Source organism: Adiantum capillus-veneris, chromosome 20, assembly GCF_014529385.1.
Source record: "Adiantum capillus-veneris isolate H3 chromosome 20, ASM1452938v2, whole genome shotgun sequence".
In the NCBI taxonomy this organism is placed as follows: Eukaryota; Viridiplantae; Streptophyta; class Polypodiopsida; order Polypodiales; family Pteridaceae; genus Adiantum; species Adiantum capillus-veneris.
Window position 1 is genome coordinate 36,104,492 of NC_140950.1, and position 18,851 is coordinate 36,123,342.

The 18,851-nt window shown below is 43.5% G+C and overlaps 1 protein-coding gene across 1 annotated transcript; it reads left to right on the plus strand.

Moving 5' to 3' along the window:
- The first annotated feature begins 446 nt into the window (after positions 1-446).
- LOC147432365 (uncharacterized) lies at positions 447-17,021 on the plus strand. Its single transcript, XM_086492341.1, has 2 exons — positions 447-1,770; positions 15,731-17,021. The coding sequence occupies exons 1-2, from the start codon at positions 669-671 to the stop codon at positions 16,927-16,929; spliced, it is 2,301 nt and encodes a 766-aa protein (XP_086348467.1). The 5' UTR covers positions 447-668; the 3' UTR covers positions 16,930-17,021.
- Positions 17,022-18,851: the final 1,830 nt, after the last annotated feature.

The following is an 18,851-nucleotide window of genomic DNA, read 5'->3' on the forward strand; positions in this document are numbered from 1 at the left end:
ATCTTTATTCCTTTTGTGACGATTAAGATCCGTGCCTAGCATGTAATTTGTCACAAATTACCTCGCAAAAAAGGGTAACTATGTCTAAAAATAGTATTCATCTCCAAAGCCTACGAGATCTCGTAGGCCCAAATTCTAGTTTTAGCATCTTGTATTGATAGACAATAAATCTTTCAGTGCAAATTTTTTTCGAGCACTGATCGGGAGGTGCATCAGGAATTGCACAAAAACAACTTCGCTCTATCTATATTCAAGTTGCCGAACGTGGTTCTGAGCATAAAGCGTGTGCAATTTGTGGTCAATGATTGCATCCCTAGAGCTTCTAGTGGTGAAAAGTATCAATATCATGATCAGTAAGCGTTGGCCTCTGCGTAGAAAAGCTACAAAAGCCTGCTTCTGCGCTATTTTCAATTATGTGTACCTCGACGACTTACGATTTGACGGGCCAATTATGCGTGCAGCGTCACCCTGCGCAACATGATGTCCATTGTCATATGTTAATTATATGAGCTTACGCGTTCTGCGTAGCTGCACAGACTAGTCGCAATAGGGCGGAAGCATAATTAACGGCTTAGCCTTCCCATTCTTCAATCCTCATCAACTCGGTGCACCTGCTAGTCGGAATTAGGGCGGGATCATAATAAACCACTTAAGCTTGCCCACACAATATGGGTACCGGTATTGCAGAAGCCAGGGCTATCGTTGCTGCAATCGGGAAAGAGTTCAGCAGCGTCCAGCCCTTTGAGCTGTTGGAGCTAGCCCAAGGCGTCGACCCACCGGCCGAAGTCGATCAGCTCCCTTCGGAGGAGGGCCGAGCAGCGTTTCTGGAGAAAGCGAGGCTTTCCCCACCAAGATTTTTGCGGGTAATCGACTGTGAAGCTTCAGTGGAGGAGGGCGTGGTGGTGCTAATCGACTGGGATATCGATGTGCCTGAATTTCCGACAAGGAGTTCATCGGAAATCAGTGAAAAGCATATGTTCTACGCAGGCGAAGCTAGTGGATCGGTTCACGATGGCGGCGCTTCCGACGCTGCTACTAGGGGAGTGCATGTCTGCGACAACCTCAAGCCTTCGACTGAAGACATTGATGCGGCCTGTGGAGATGACATCGAAGTAGAAGAAGATGAAGATTCCGATGAGGAGGAGGATCATGGGTATTGTGCCATCTCGCACACCTATGGGATGTATGTGTACGAGGTTTTCGACTGTGCATGCGCGGCAAAGTGCGACGCCAAAGTGCCAAGGGCTGACCCAGCGAAAACACCTTGCAAGGGCATGCATAAAGACCCTGACTTGCAGCAGAGAGTAATCGGCGACATCCTAGGGATGTGCCAGCTTCTTGTGCAGGTCGCAGGGGTAAGATACGCATGGCACGACGGGGTATGTATTGCTCAGCACGACGAAGAGGAGGTGACGCACTTCATCCGGCATATGGGCTGGATCTATGCCAACGCGGACTCCACCATCATCTTCCTGCACTACATCGGCCGCCCAATGGCACCCATCGGCCCTGGCGTTCCCCCCTTCGACCTCATCTCCCGTTGGCAGACCCGGGTATGGACCTTCCAGGAGGCTGCCCTCTCAAAATGCCGCCGATACTGTGTGCGTTCGGGGGCGAGCCTTCGCCAATGCTCTAGCCTTCAAGAGTTTGAAAACACTCTAGCATCATGGTATGAGGAGGGGGGCTCCAATTCCATCGAGATCCTTGAAGAAGAGCAATTCTGGAATCTGGTTGAAGAGCTGCTGGAGGTGTTGTCAGGACTACCCCAAGGTATAGCACTCTCACTCACCTAATTAGCATGTTATCTATACAAAACTGAACAAGGTGGCATTGACGCATTCGTGGGGCCTGCCCTGTAGTTTGAAGTGGAAGTTAGAAATTTAAAGTGAAAATTCTTAGATAACTAGAAGCCCTGAAGTTGCTCCCATGCCGGATGACTTTGAGTCCACAAGAAGGGTGCTAATTGGGAGGGTGGACAAGGTCTTGCACTCTTCATTCAAGAGTCAACGAGCTGTTTGAAGCAAGCATGTTGGGCTTAGCTGCCCTCAACAAGCCCCTGCCAGATTTGATTGTCCAACAATAAGTCACGGTAGAGTCCACTGATTGGGTCAAAATGCCGTGGGCTACATGGTCCACAAGGAGGTTTAGAAATATTCTCATGTATACGTAGGAAAACGGAGTCTTTTGCAGTGTTTTTCATACCATGCATAACAACATGAGCTTCTCTTCGAGAGGCACCACATACCTAGCTAGGTAGGATTGGGGGCAGGGGACTACCAGCCCCCCCACCGGGCCAATTGGGTCCATGGCCCCAATCGTACCTAGCTAGGTATGTGGTGCCTCCCTCATAGAAACTCATGATGTTGAGTTAAGTCACAATGTGGGAATTATTGTGAGAATTTGTCTAAAATTTCTTGTGGTCCACATAGATGAAGTAGGGAGGGACGCATCCTAGGGTGTTTGATGTAATTTATCCGAGGAAACATAGAACTTCCGAGTCCATCGAGCACGGGTTTACGCATTTAAAAATGGGCAAGTAGCAAAGACACACACCTTGTGCCTTTGGTTGTGGTGTTTCAATGGGCTTTAATTTCTTGGAGGTAAAAAAATTACACATAAAGCTTGCTCCTCGCTGCCTCTCCCCAGCCTCCTTTCGTGCTCCTTTTGCTTGCCGCCCTATCATCGACGCTCGTGTTACAACCCCCACCACCGCCCTCTCCCCTACCACCCCTGCCCGGTGTTTTGCATTGCCCCCAACCCACAACATCCTTATCCTTTGGCCCTTCCTCCCATTCCCCCTCCTCGCGAGCTATCAGTGGTCTAATTTCAGCTTGTTAGTGCCCTACATCGATGCCTCCGACCTTCTATTTATAGCAGCAAACACTGATTGCCAGTCCCTTCTCCATCTCAGAGGGATACTAAAGGCCCCTCGTCTGACACCGTGTAGTTGACCCTTCAACTTGGTCTTTTACCATAAGAGCAAGCAAGCTTGAAGGCCGAGGTGGAATGGCTCTATCCAGGCCACGTCGGTCATTTGCAAGATTGTTGGCACACACATGGCCTATAGGGGTGAGGTTTTGGACTTGCTCTAGGCCCGACTCCTCACCAAAGTTGGCAAGATCATTGATGTGCACATTCTCATGAGAGGCTATTACTAAATAGAGTTTGAGTCTCCACAGATGGAAGTCAAAATGATATCGATGAGCCTGCTAGGTATTTATGCGGCTCAAGCTTACTTTCGATAGTGACACCACGGCTTCGACCTAACTTCAGATGTGCTTAAAGAGGAGGCACATCTTCATATCTTAGTCTACTTCCCAGGCCTGAGGCACCAATATCCTCCTTTACTTTCCACGATTGGTTCCATGATTGTGATAGTCTTGAAGATCACCTCATGCGCTTTCGCATCAATGGTGGCCAAGACCATAGGATTACCCACTCCGCAGGTTCTTGTTTGAGACACACGTACACTCCAAAGGTGATTTTACTGCCTCGGATAAGTGGTTGGATCAGATAGAGTGTGGAGTATTCGAGCCTCCCAAACCAATGTTTTATTTCCACACAAATGGGATATCTTTTTAAGGCCTACCCATGCTACAGATCTTAGCGAGATCATCTTTGCAAACACCTGTCTATGTAGGAGATCTCGTGGAGCTCAGTAGCCACATGCTTATAATAGTGGCGCTCCATCGAGTTATGAGGTCCCGCTACTAGAACTTTGGAGACCCCCAGAGATCCAGCTTTAGCAGCCACAGATAGTCGGTGTACTCAGAAGGAATGGCACCAAGTCTATGGCCAACATCAATAGGACTAGAAACCTCGCCTGGGTGGTCGTCCTACTGTTTTGCGCTAGGAGTGGCTTCCTATAGAGTCGCTTTTGTGTAGGAGGATCCGCCCCATCCCTTCCACCCCAATACCCCCTACCCCCCCCCCCCCCCCCCCCCCCCCTTCCAAACCCCCTCCAACCAACCCCTTGCTTGTTTCTCCACACTCGACATCCCCCCTCCCACATTTCCCCCTCTTGGTTTGGGAGAGGCAGCTCTTCCTTAAACCTCCCCTCTTGGTTGAAACTTGAGACCTTGGTCTTTGGGGCTATTCCAGGGGGTCTCTCTAGTTTTTTGAGATGAGCACACATTGGAACCTCTTCTCGACCTCTTTAGCTATGCCTTCACTCGTTTTTGTTGGTGACCTCTTTGCTGATTTAGAAGCGGCTTGCTTTCAAGTTCATGTCGTATTTCTTTCAAAATAAAACAACACTTGTTTGTGTCGAATGGTGTTGGGAGAGCACGTTGTGGCCCTTTATAAACTAGGAATCCGCCTTTGATAAAAGAAACTTTGATCTAAGTTTTCTTCAATCAAAGAAAACTTCAATTGAAGTGGAGAGAAATAATATGGGAGGCCGATTTTAGTGACATGTCATCGTATTATACGACCTTTTTTCGGGCCAAATGTATTATACGGCCATTCAACGCGTATAGTACGTTTATCTATTTTTGTATAATGTAAATTAGGAAAATACACATGCTCTCGACTCTACAATAGCATACTCTTTTTCACTTTGTGGTTGGGACTAGTAAGATTGGACCTTGGATTTGACACTTGGTTAGCTTTAGAGACTGAGGCCCTTAATTTCTCCCATCACACGGAGGACCTTGAGATCATTGATTTGGTGGAGACCTTATGGCCATTGGCCAAGTTCACAGCGATATTGCCCAATGTCACAAACTGCGGACACATTATTGTTCACTTTTTTGTAGATACAGAGTTCTCCCCTTGCTATGTATGCACTCATGAGGACTCTTGGCGAGAGGATAGAGCTCAGAGAATTGCTTAATCATATTGGGACTTTGTGGGGCAGGTGATGTAGACTCATCAATCTTGAGGTTGCTTGGATGCGGATTACTCCCCATCCAAACCAACCTTGACGATTTCTCGCTTGGCTATTGTAGTAGCTACAGTTTTCTCTCAATGATTGCATGAGGATTGTTTCATGGAATATACAAGGCCTTGGAGGCCCACAACTTATGCGCCTTGTTGGGTTGTCCATGCCATCAAGGTTGGTTGAGACAAGAGCTCTAAAGATGCCTTGTTGGTGGACCTATTGATATTCCTATGGTACATGAGCATCATCTATGTGAGAGCTGCATTCGCCATTGTAGACACATTTTAGAGGTCAATATGAGACATTTTGGTACATTTCTTTTGTGCTTGGCATCATTCACGGAGATGTATGTATGAATATTTCGAGCTCATGGTAGGAGGTTATTGTGGATAGAGGTATTATTGTGCCAGGTAGGGGACAATGGGTCACCATGCAAGCTCACGTAGCCTTGTGGGTGTGCTTCGATTCTTACACATTTATGTGCCCAATCATGTGAGTGCATGGAGTGTTGGTCACATACTCGTCACATATGGTGGAGTCCTTGCCTCATGCATAGAAGTGGTGCATTGGGCCCACTCCACTATTCATGGGGCTGAGTTGGTTCCTTAGGAGCATCTAGCTATGTATGAATTTAAGAATTTTGGATATATGGAAACATGCAAGCTTTGTATGGCCCCCAATTTACCTCTCTTTCTCTCGGTTTGACCATAGAGTAGGAGGCATGCATCTATCTAGTATAGATTGTTTCTATGCTAGTGAATACATTTGTGAAGAGTCTTAGTGAACACCGAGCAAAAAATTTCGAGCAAACCAAAAAGCGACTGAGATCAATAAACAGAAATTCATGCTGGCAAGGATTTACTTTGGTTTTTCAATCCTACTTTGAATTCTCCCTGGATTTAGTGGGGATCATATGTTCTTTATCATAATGGGTGAATAGGATCCCTCCAAGTATACTCATTCTCAGTAGTTATGAGGCAAAATATCCATGTGGAAAAATTGAGACCTTTGATTGGCTAAAAGAAAGCATGTGTGTCATGGCATGGTGATGTGTTGAAGGAAAATTTCCATTTATGGGTTCTACATTCTTGGAAAGAATTCTTAACAAATGTAGCATTGCAAGATAGGGATAACTAAAATCACTCTTTTGTAATTCAAATCAATGGAAATGCATTAGTAGGAGTTTCCATGGTCAAGTCACCAACAATCGGCTACAATGCTTTAATCCCTTTGGGCATAGGGCAACAAAAAATTCTTGACTCCATGAAATGTGGCATCTACATTGAAGCATGTTTCCTATATGCTCATGTAACGTGATGGTGATGTCACCCATATAATGTTAATGTCACCATTTGGGTTAGTATTTTTCCATATACTACAGCATGGGTAGTGTAGTGTGGGACCATAGGATTGTTTTCCCACATTTTGATGATTTCTCCTTCAATACCCTCTAGTCCCACCTTCAGAAACTTTATATTAACCCTCAACCAACTTACATCTTAGCACCAAACTTTGTCACCTATGGGGCCAATACAACATTCTATCTATCTTAACTTCAATATCGATTTCAACATCTTGTGCAACACTAGCTTTTGATGGTGGTAGGCTAAATATTTGGAGGCTGGGAGGTGGTGGTGGTGGTGGGTTGGGGGCCCGGGGGGGGGGGGGGGGGGGGGTGGGGGGTTTGGTTTACTAAAGCTTGCACTAATCTCAATCAAGGTAAATTGCTTTACTTGACCCTACATGAGGGGAATCTCTCTGTAACAATCTATGACATAGTTGTATACTTCTACACATAGGGAGTAGAGAGAGAGAGTGAGTTAGAGGGTTGGGCACAAGAAATGGCCACAATGCTTCACTAATTAAAAAAGAAAGGTAATTTTCACATGAGAGAGAGCACACTAGAAACTTGTCAATTGCCGCTACAAGGGCTCTACATCAACAATGCCACCAACGTTTGAGAGGATCGGGAAGGAAGAGAGATCAGTTTTCTAGCTTTTTCATTAAAAATGAAAGATTTGGGCATTAAGGTGGGAGGTGTTTGGCTCTCCACTCTCCCATACTTTTTTGAGATCACACAAAGCGAAAGTGCCAGCTATCCTTGACGAACAAATGTGATGGTATGTAGTGAAGACGAGAATGCCTTTGAAACCTCGCTAGCACACTACATGGGTATTATCTTCACGATTTTTGAGAAAGGGGAGTAGTGTTCGAGGGAAAAACAAAATTGACAAACATACAAAATTCCCTTCAAGATAGATTCAATTTTTTTTTTTTTGCAAAATATCTTGCATTGTTTGCAATTTTACTCTATTTTCTTAAATTTCTAAGTGTATTTTCTCCTTCTCACCCTCTCTTCAACTAGCTAATATTTGGTTTTTCAATCATCTCAAGGCTAAGCTAATCCATACTTTTCCGAACATTGGTGGGGAGGTCATTGGGGGAAGGATTATTGGCTAGAAAGTGTTAGGCCTAGAAGGTGACAAGCTTTTCTATTTTTGTGAATGCATTTGCTCTACATATGTCAAACATCACATCCTTGCTACCATCCCATTTGAACCAAGCCTTAGAGGCATACTCATGCAGTGTTCGGCCTCTTGGAAAAAAATCTCTAAAAGAAATGATTGTTGCCAGTTGGCCACTCTCTCCAGTTACACTATTTTGCCTAAATCAATTCTCTATCTAGCAATCCGTGCCTGTGTGGACTACTGTAGAGAGAGAAAGAATTCTGCCTAAACTCCTTTCAAAACAAATTTAAAACCAAATGTGTCTCTAGGCTATCTGTCCGCCTGGCACACACACACACACACAGATGCTAGACTGCTTCTTTCTAAATCAAAACTCTCTATAGTTGTCCACACCGACGTGGACTCAGAGAGAGAGAGAGAGAGAGAGAGAGAGAGAGAGAGAGAGAGAGAGAGAGAGAGAGAGAGAGAGAGAGAGAGAGAGAGAGAGAGAGAGAGAAAGAGCTCCATGCCTATATACACCTAGCAGCTCAATCAAGCTAGATGCCTCAATCTACCTTGAAGCCCAAGCTCCATGCCTTTTCCTACTAGCAACTTAAGCTCCATGCCTCAATCTACCTTGAAGCCCAAGCTCTATGCCTTTTCCTACTAGCAACTTCAGCTTCATCCCTATATATACCTAGTAATTTTGAGCTCCATGTCAAATATTTTGAAATAAATGAGTGATTTTATTGATAGATGTTGACACTAGGTAGCTTGGTGGGTTACTCAAAGATATGGAGCTCGGATGAGCTACCAGGTGGATTTAGTCATGGAGCTCAAACTTAAGTTTGAGTTGCTAGGTAGCTTAAGGCCAGGAACTTGAATGTAAGATTGAGATCCAAGAAAGATATTGACATGCAGTTCAAGCTCCATGCATATATCTACCTAGTAGGGAAAGCAAATTCCATGCCTCAATCTACCTTGAAGCCCAAGCTCCATGCCTTTTCCTCATAGTAGCTTGATCTCCATCCCTATATCTACCTAGAAATTTGAGTTCCATGCCAAATATTTTAAAACAATTGAGTGATTTTTACTAGTAGATTTTGACATTAGATAGTTTGCTAGTAGATAACTTAGTGGGTCTTTTAAATCCATTTCAATTTAAGGTAGATTGAGGCATGGAGCTCGATTGAGCTAATAGGTAGTGAGTCATGGTGCTCAAACTTAAGCTTGAGTTGCTAGGTGGTGAAAGTCCTGGAGCTAGGAGCTCAATCTCAATCTACCTTGTTCAGTCCAAGCTCCATGCCTTTTCCTCCTAGCAGCTTGAGCTCCATCCCTATGAAACTTGAGCTCCATGTCAAATATTTTGATTTTACTGAATGTTTTTTACTAATAGATTTTGAAGAGAAGTGACAAGAACCCAAGATTCATGAAGGTTTTCCAAAAGTATCACCACTTGCAAGAGAAAGGAGACAAAAGTGAGTATGCTAGGTGGTTTAACCCGGTCCTTGCGAACTAGGAAAATCTTATGCAAGCTATGCAAACCCCTGTGGCAAGCAAAGACACCTTTCTTAATTACTTTTGTCCAAGGAGTATATGTGAACAAGATTATCCTCTTCACCTTCCATTGGAAGATAATTGAGATCCAAGACTTAATGTAAATGAGGGCCCCTATTGTGGTCCAATGCGCAACAAACCTACTAAGGAGTTCAACCCCACTCTTGATGTGGCAAAGGGTCACTTTGTACTTGTGCGAGCTTGTGATGAAAATTATCCAATTTGGCTAGGAGTGAACAATAGATGTTGATGAGAACAACGAGCTAGCAACTACATACAAGTCAAGATACGATACATATCACCGATTTCAAAGAAGAAGAATGAAAGGAAAATGGAGGTTTACAAGGATTTTTGGAGCAAGTATAGGCGAGAGAAAATAAATGATCCTCAACATTGAGAAATAGCAAGTGCATCATTTGGGCATGGAAAACCAATGGTTGACAAATCTGCCAAAGCCAATAATCCTAAAGGCCGAAGAGAGTCAAATGAAACTTGAAGAACATGAGGCATCATTAGATGTAAGTGCAAATGAGGAGGCAATATTGCTTAGCATGATTGGCATTGGTCCCCTTGGGTCTCTAAAATATTGGGGCCGCCGCAAAGCCCCTATTCGATAGAAATGGCCAGGAATGTGAATAATAAGGGGCTCATTCGACTAGAGCAATTCTAGTATGGCAACAATAAGTGCTCGAAAACTATTGACTATTTAGCCATTCAATTTCAATTGAACGGCATTGAGATATTATTAGTATACAGGTTGATGAAAGAGCTTGATAAGGTGGTGATGCCAATCTGTGAATCCAACTTTGAATGGAACGCTTGGAGATGGCCCGGGAGTAGCCTCTTTTGGAAACCACATTCTAAAGGCATTTACCATACATTAATGCACGAGGCTAATTGGTGTAGCCCCCTCAACAAATTATGGAAGAGGCACTGGACGGAAAAATGGTGGGAGGGAGTCATGGAGAACATCTAGAAGCCAAGGTGGCCTCAATATATGAAGATATTTCTATGGAAAGTGATGTGGGGTGCTCTGCCGACGGGTGTAAAGATACAAGAAAGAGGAATTGGGTCCGATCGTTGCTCGGGGACCTAGCCCACCTTTTCATGGGATGCCAGGCAATCAGTGGCATGGCTGGGAAAATATGCAAGTGGATTCAAAGGACATGGAAAATTCAGTTATTCAAGACTGATCTGTTCTTTGGTAGCAATAGGTTGGGAAGTCCTGCTCTTCTTGTCTGCACTCAAATAATCATGTACTACTTCTTTTACCATATTTGGCAACCAACGAACCGCCGCGTGTTTGAAAGGGATCTGGCTGTGGCAAGCTTTTGTGAAATCATACAAGAGAGCATAGTCACGATCCACATGATTGGAGACAAACAAGTCTCAGAGGACTTGTCTAGAACAATACATGTCATGATGACATCTTGTAATAAGTAAAGCCTAGGAGTAGTTGTGGTTTCTCTGTCAAGCAGAAAACTTGTAATCCTTTGACCCTCAAGGCTCGGTCTGAGCTTGAGGTTGGTGTATATTTCAGATGTTCTTAATACTATCCATTCACAATTGTGAGTTTTGCACAAAAAAAAACCATGATTGTCATTGCAGCTTTGCAATCATCTCGCTATTGTTTATGTTAGTAGACTCATATTCTTGTGGGGTTCACCATTCAGTACCCTCCTATATAATGTGCGTTCGCGGAGTATTAAAAAAATCCCTTTTCTAACATGTCTGAAGGAATTTTCTAACATGTCTGAATGAATAAAATGACCCCTAATTTGAGCAAATTTTTGCAAAATTGAATATAAAAACCCTTTATTTTAATGTATCCCTATTAAATTGCTTAAAATGTTTGCATTTTAAAACCCCTCTTTTCAAACTCACGTTATACATTAACATGATCACATAGTTGACCCCCCAGCTCATAGTTAGAGTCATTATCAACATTGTATTCTTCAAGAAATCTCATTCGATATGAATGGCCCTCTTTTCAATTTAGTCACCCAAATCTCTCTTAGAAGTTATATTTTACAAGTTTTGAGAATGAAGCATGTGAAGGTGGAGAACTTGATTTTGGGTGGGTGTATTTGTGTGTGTGTGTGTATGTGTGTTCGTAAACTAGGATGTGCAAACATACCCTATTGTATAGCATATTGACAACACACAATATTAGATATTGCACAATGACAATGCATACTCACTAACATCCACTAAACGATGTACCACAAATTTCTTGTGTGCATAAACCTAGCACAACAAAACCTCACCTCAAATCCATGTGAAACAAAGAATTGTCCCATATTTGTGCATTTTTCCTATTTTCCTAAATATGTGTTCCTTTTACTTTCTTTCTTCTTTTCTTTTCCTAACATTTCTCCTTTCTTTCTTTCCTTTCCTCTTCTTCCCTCAAGGCGCTTTCTTTTTTTCTTACTCATCCTAAGCAGAAGGACAACCTTCAAGAGAGTGTTAATGTCTTAACTCAAATAGTGTACAGTAGGTACACCTATTCCCTTGGCAACGGCTAAAGCCATCGTGCACGAGGTCTCCACGATAACCCTGATCTTTGAACCAATCCCCCAATCTTTGAACCAATCTTGGATAATAGCAGGTTATACTCTTTTATCAAGCTAGGGAAGAAAACCAAAATAGGCAAGTCTATTTCCTTGACAAAAACATCAAAGGTGGGGTCAAAGCTATGGCCCCACTATAAAAAATGAGCCCTAACTGCTCGAATGGTGAGCGGGATCATTGAAGGAAGGCAACTCAAGAGTCTCAAACTCGATCTAGTAGTAACCATGTTTGAGGAGTTGAATGTCAATGATCTTTCTCACCTCCACAATGAGACAAATGAAGAGAATCTTGCAAAAGAGAGAGGTGTCTTGGAGGCTCCACCTCTACTATTTTTGTTTGTTTTGTGGAGAGTAGAACTTTGAAATTACAACACACACACCCAAACCCCCCCCCCCCCCCCCCCCCCCGTGGAGGCTCCACCTCTACTATTGCAAGGCTGGCTTGCTTTGTTGCTGATAGAGCAAGTTGGATGGTTCACTCTGCGGGGCCGCGGAAGGGCCGTCATCAAAGTTCCTCTAGAGCATAGCAGGAGCCTCTATCTATGTGCTGCTCTGAAGAAAAAAGCAACAAGCCAATAACGTGGGAGACAAGGTGATCCAAAGCGTAGGGGAAGCAGCACACGAGGGAGGGATGACCGGGGGGATGTTTGCATAGTGAGTAGTGAGAACTCTCTACAACCTCGCCCCTTTTGCACTGTCCATCCCCCTCCAGCTGGCTTTCTATGTGCGATCACCGATAGTTGGTGCTTTTTCTCTCAAATTTTGATTTTATTACCAATCCTTCCCCTAGCTAAGCTTTATACGGTTGCCAATTTTTTTCATCTGCAAGCGTTCCCATTATAAAACAATGGTTGAACACCTACTTAGCACTACTGAAATATCATAGAAAAAATATATAACTCTGTGCCAAAATGTTGAAGGGCTATTTGCCAGACGTTGAGTTTGAAAGGGGGGAGAGAGAGAGAGAGCGCGCGCTCTTCCCCTTAAACCCACCCACAAAAAACAAAAACCCACCACCACCTCAAAAACAAAAAAATTAAATCTTCTTGTGATTGTGAGGTGCCCTTTGTTCTCAGGTGCGCACCTTGAAAATATTTAGGTGTATCACTTGCAAGAGTATATTATATTATTCCTACTAAATGTATAGATTTACACTTGCAAGAGGTGTTTTAAATCCAAAAATTGAAAATGTTAAGAGGAGATTTCTATAAACCTTGGTCGCAAGTAATATGTAATAGTTTTTAAGGTGCCCCTCGTCACTATCTCACACGAGGGGCACTTATGAGGAGGCCAGGGTGCCCCTCGTCACTATCTCACACGAGGTCAGCCAGGGGAGATCTAGGGCCCAAATTTGGGGGTGGCTTGATCTTAGCCGTTCGATCGCTTGGTGAACTAGGATTGAACTCAGGGTGACAAAATGGCACCCCAATTTCACCTGGCTCATGGGGTGTGGGTGGAACATCCGAGATGTCTGGATAGCCACACGAAAGCCCTACCATCACGCCAGCACATGTCGTCCATGTGGGCATGGCACACAATCACACCCTAGTTTACCCCGCCCTAGTTCAACCAGCCCAAGTTCACTCTAGTTCACCTCTAGGTTACTCAATGATCCGACGGCCCACATAAAAGCTGCTTCGCCCCTCCAAATTTGATCCCCAGATCCCCTCTACGCTAAGCCACACCCCCATGCCATATAGTGAAGAGGGTGGGTGCCAAGCCTAACACTCTGCATTGATAACTCCTGTTCTCTTGGGGCCTAGATGCCCAATGTCCGCATTATTTCCTGTTGATAATGCCTGCTGTCTTTGTCATTTTGTGAAGGGAGCTCATGCACTTATTTGTTACAACCAAATCACAATGTTGACTACAATGTTCAGAACTTATGTCTAATACAAACATGCTTTTTCTCTCCAAGTTTGATTTAATTACCAATCCTTCCCCTTGCTAAGCTTACGGTTGCCAATTTTTTTCATCTGCAAACCTTCCAAAAGCGTTTCCATTAAAAGAAATTGGGTTAACACCTACTTAGTACTACTGAAATATCATAGAAAAAATATATAACTCTGTGCCAAAACGTTGAAGGGCTATTTGCCAAGACTTTTGAGTTTGAAAAGGAGGGAGAGAGAGAGAGAGAGAGAGAGAGAGCTCTTCCCCCCAAACCCACCCACAAAAAAAAAAGGAAAAATTCCCAAAATACCCTTCAAATTTCAAAAATTCTCGATATACCCGTCATATTTTGTCATAAATTCCCAAAATGCCCTTCAAATTTTCCAAAATTCCCAAAATACCCCTGGTTGTGAGAGTAAATTTGTAGCTTTTCATAAGAAGACTAATTGTCTATCAATACAACATACTAAAACTAGAATTTGAGCTGGTTATGTACACTTTGGAGATGAATTGCTTCATTGTTTTTAGACATAATTGTCTTTTTTGGGGAGGTAATTTGTGACAAATTACATGCTAAGCACTAAAAAACAGATCTCCATTGTCAAAAAAGAATAAAAATTGGGAAATCGTAAACATTCCAACTAAAATAGATACAAGGGTGTTTTCGGAATTTTAGAAATTTGAGGGGTATTTGGGAATTTCCACAAATTAGAGGGGTATTTTGGTAATTTTCCCAAAAAAAAAAAACCCACCACCACCCCAAAAACAAAAAAGTTAAATCTTCTTGTGATTGTGAGGTGCCCTTTGTTCCCAGGTGCGCACCTTGAAAATATTTAGGTGTATCACTTGCAAGAGTATATTATATAATTATTCCTACTAAATGTATAGATTTACACTTGCAAGAGGGGTTTTAAATCCAAAAATTGAAAATGTTAAGAGAAGATTTCGATAAACCTTGGTCGCAAGTAATATGTAATAGTTTTTAAGGTGCATCCCCGGAGATTTTGTATGCCCTTGTTAGCAGTAGCTCTTGTGGCAATGTGGTAGTGCATTCGGTTGTTGTGTCCTCTTGCGATGAAATGATGTTGCATTGGCCTCTCCCATTGGTGCACCTCTAGCAATCGGTGCGTCTTGCGATGGTGGTGCAATAGGGGGCAGTGTTGGTGGTGTGATGACAATGGCCTCTTGGGATGGTGATTATAAAGTGAGTCTTGCGATGGTGGTTGAAGGAACGTCTAAACCTCTTACGAACATATAAACACAAAAGCACACACCCACAAAAGAGAAGAGAAGAGAGAGAGAGAGAGAGAGAGAGAGAGAGAGAGAGAGAGAGAGCAAAAAGAGTGAGAGAGTGAGAGTGAAGAAGGGCAATGGTGGGTTAGCATCGGCATCTGTCGCATTCTCATAGGACAACTCAAATGGTGTCCTTTTTAGCCAGCCCAAAGGGCAAAGGCGTTGCTTTCTAATTTTTTTGCTAAAAATACGGTTTTGATTTATTAATTGTAGAATTTAGAAAAATCAATGATTGATTGATAGAGATAGTGGAAAATTATTAAGGTGAGAGGGCGTTCAGACAATGGTGACCCCTACTCAGTGTGATCTCCTCGTCTGATTGGTGCCATGGATAGTGGGCACTTTTGAGGAGATGAGGGTGCCCCTCGTCACTATCTCGCACGAGGTCAGCCAAGGGAGATCTAGGGCCCAAATTTGGGGGTGGCTTTGATCTCAGCCGTTCGATCGCTTGGTGAACCAGGGGTGAACTCAGAGTGAACTAGGGACAAAAATGGCGCCCGCATTTCACTTGCCTCAATGGGTGTGGGTGAACACCCGAGACGTTCGGATAGCCACACGAAAGCCCTACCATCAGATTAGCATGTGTCGTTGTCCATGTGGGCATGGCACACAATCACACCCTAGTTTACCCCGCCCTAGTTCACCCCTAGTTCAACCAGCCCAAGTTCACTCTAGTTCACCCCTAGGTTACTGAATGATCCGACGGCCCAGATAAAAGCTGCTTCGCCCCTCCAAATTTGATCCCCAGATCCCCTCTAAGCCACACCCCGTGCCATATAGTGACAAGGGTGGGTGCCAAGCCTACTGCAAACACAACACTCTGCATTGATAACTCCTGCTCTCTTGGGGCCTAGATGCCCAATGTCCGCATTAGTTCCTGTTGTCTCTGTTATTTTGTGAAGGGAGCTCATGCACTGTAGCTCACTCTTGTTTGTGTAATCTACATTATAGTGGTACTTTATGTAAATTATTTTGTATTATTTGTTACACTACAATGTTCAGAACTTATGTCTAATACAAACATGAAGCTTTGGGCATTTTTCAAGAGTCTCCATTTCCCTTCTTCTAACGATGTTGATTGGTGAATGCAGATGGTCTCAGGGATGATGCGCCCATAGCAGCTTTCAAAGTATTGAAATGGATCAATTGCCTAAGCATGTGGCTGAATCTTTTGGCATCTTCTTGTCAATCATTTCCCAGCATTGTCCATGCATTGGACACCTCCGCTAGTCGTGAGAGCAAGCACGAGGGGGACCGCATAAATAGCATCCTAGCTCTAGCTGGCGTGACGGATTTTGATGCTCACAAGGATAACAATGTAGAGGATTCTACGAGGGAATTCTTCAAGAGGATGGATCATGCTGGCCTAGCCCTTGCACTCTTCACCACCAATAGGTATGCATCCCTACAAAGTGCTTCAAATCGCAAGCACACATGGTTTCCTACATTATCCAAGAGCTTGATGCTCACTCCGAAGCACACAATAACAAGGGAACCCAACTTCCACACACAAGACATCGATTTTACGGTGCTCGATGATGGAAGCTTGGAAGTAAAAGGGAGGTTGGCTTGCATCAAGGCGAGATTCAATGTGGTGGAAGGAGGAGGAGGAGGAGAAGCAAACCTAAATGGAGCTTATAGTAGTGGCACACCTAATGAGAATCAAGGTAAAATTTATCATGAGCTAGTGATTGATTTGGTGAATGAACAACCATATGGTAGTTTTAAAGCTTTTGCAATGATTAGCAATGATAATCGACTCGACGTCGGAAGCGCATTGCTTCCGACATTAGAGTGGGACTCAGGAGGAGAGATGAGGACTCATAGCAATGATGACAATTGGGTCATGGACAATTGGGGCATGGTGAATGAATGGCTACACATGGTTCCCAGAGCCACACCCTCGATTGATCGAGAAAGGCTACATGCATTGCCCATTGTCGATGAGGTATGGCAGTCAGAGAAGGAGCAAATTTTGAGCACTAGTGAGCCTAGACCATACTCTACTTGGGAGATGATGGTATTGCCAAGAAATCCTCTTGTGCAATATGGAGAAAGGGAACTATGCCACTTCAATGCCTTCATTGTATTCCCTGCCAAGGTGCTAGAACTTGACTTCAATACCGATTCCTCTCACCAGAATAATATTGAGGCCTCCAGCATCTCAGCCATATTGGTACAGGGCGACCTTCAATCAAAAGTAAGAAAAATAGGGTGCTTCATTGGGAAGCCTCAGCTTGTTCAATATTCGCATGTTCTCACCTTTCCAAACAATCTACTAGTGAAGTAGTTCTTCACAATGTGAGATATTTTGGTTGATTGGCTTTCATTATTATATGTACCTTGCCTGCCAAATTGATAACTACATGTCTTTTGTTTGTCCACGTGTCTTTTGTTTGTATGTTTCTCTCTCTCCCTCTCTCTCTCTCTCTCTCTCTCTCTCTCTGGTCTACCACCAATTCAAAGTCTCCAGCTCTCAAGGTTTGCTAGCCACAATATTGGAAGATTCTTCCTATGTCTGTTTCTATTCTCTTTATATATACTAGTACGGCCGGCCGTGGCGGCCTCTCTCTCTCTCCCCCTCTCCCCCTCACTCATATAAACTGAAACTCATCGGATGCAGCAAACTTTGACACGTGGCACTGGAAAACCAGTCTCCTTAATATATAGTATAGATATAGATTGGCTTCTTGGCCTCAATCTATGTCACAGCCCTTTGTGACGTGAGTCTTTTTTGGCAAATTGTAGCAGATAGGTGTCTTTTGGAGGGAACGGCTTAGCTATGGGTGAAGTAGCATGGAGGACCACAAGACTCTTGCTTATATACTGATGGCCAAGCCATGTATGACGCTCTTGAAATGGCTTGCTTCTACTGCATTGCACATCTCAATAAGATGAACTTTTATTTTGTTTCCCATGTGTTTTATTGACTTAAAGCACACAAATGCCTCTCAATATGGCATCAATGTGATCTTTTCGCATGGTTGCCAATGTAAGAGCTTACAATTCTGAGTTTTGATGTGTTGTGAGAATGAGTGCATGTCCTCCAAATCATTTTCCCTACAGCCTGCATTCTCTTTGGGTCCCCACACATTGAGAGAGAGCTCTCTCTCTCTCTCTCTCTCTCTCTCTCTCTCTCTCTCACACACACACACACACACACACACACACACACACACACACACACACACACACACACACACACACACACACACACACACACACACACACACTTTTAGGGTTGTTGAATATCGCATCATCGACTTTGTGTCCCCGTGTGTGTGTGTCTGGGGGGGAGAGAGAGAGAGAGAGAGAGAGAGAGAGAGAGAGAGAGAGAGAGAGAGAGAGAGAGAGAGACAGAGAGAGAGAGAGAGAGCACTACAATGTTTGAGAAACATCATTTTGGAACTGCACTTCGGGAAAAATCATTTTGACAACCAGGCGAATCGTTCGTTTTTGCACTTTGGAAAAAATCATTTTAGCATTTGATACTGCCTGTGACCATAAGTTAAACCTTCTCTATCAGCAATTCATGCTGCATAGTGAGCGGAAGACCCTCACTTTCGGCCCGGAGGGGGGGGGGTTATGCCCAAGTGAAGGATTTTTCTACTACTAATAGTTGTGTGCGTGCAAGCATGGATGAGTGCTCTCTATCATAGGGTCATATGAGCCCAACCTAATAGGTTGTTTGCCAAATTATAGGAGTATCTAGACAAAAATATACAAAAATTCACCAAGATATGTAGGTTTTTCCAGCCTCAAAATGTATTTTATGAGGTAAATTTGAAACTTTGGAGCTGAGATTAGACTAGCTAGACCACCAGGTCGTCGTGGTACAACAAGAGAGAGAGAGAGAGAGAGAGAGAGAGAGAGAGAGAGAGAGAGAGAGAGAGAGCGCGCTTAGAACTAGGGCTTAATAATTTTTTTCCAAAAAATTTGGTTTAATTCATAAATACACTATATTTTCAACTCTTTTAAGTTAGATTTCAAATTTTGCAAGTGGGATTACACTAGACCTAGGTAATTTTTATTTTTTTTGGGGGGGAGGGGTGTTGAGAGAGAGAGAGAGAGAGAGAGAGAGAGAGAGAGAGAGAGAGAGAGATAGTACTTTTCTTGATCTACTTTTATGAAAAATTGTCAAGAGCAAGGGGTTTGAGGGTGAGAGGGACCATTTCTTCGCCAACGGCGACACCGTTCTACAAGTAGTATTAA

Bases quoted from the DNA above. Each gene is read 5' to 3' on its own strand.
- LOC147432365 (XM_086492341.1), top strand. From the start codon at position 669: ATGGGTACCGGTATTGCAGAAGCCAGGGCTATCGTTGCTGCAATCGGG. The intron at 1,771-15,730 runs GTATAGCACTCT...TGGTGAATGCAG, and splicing joins GTTGTCAGGACTACCCCAAG to ATGGTCTCAGGGATGATGCG.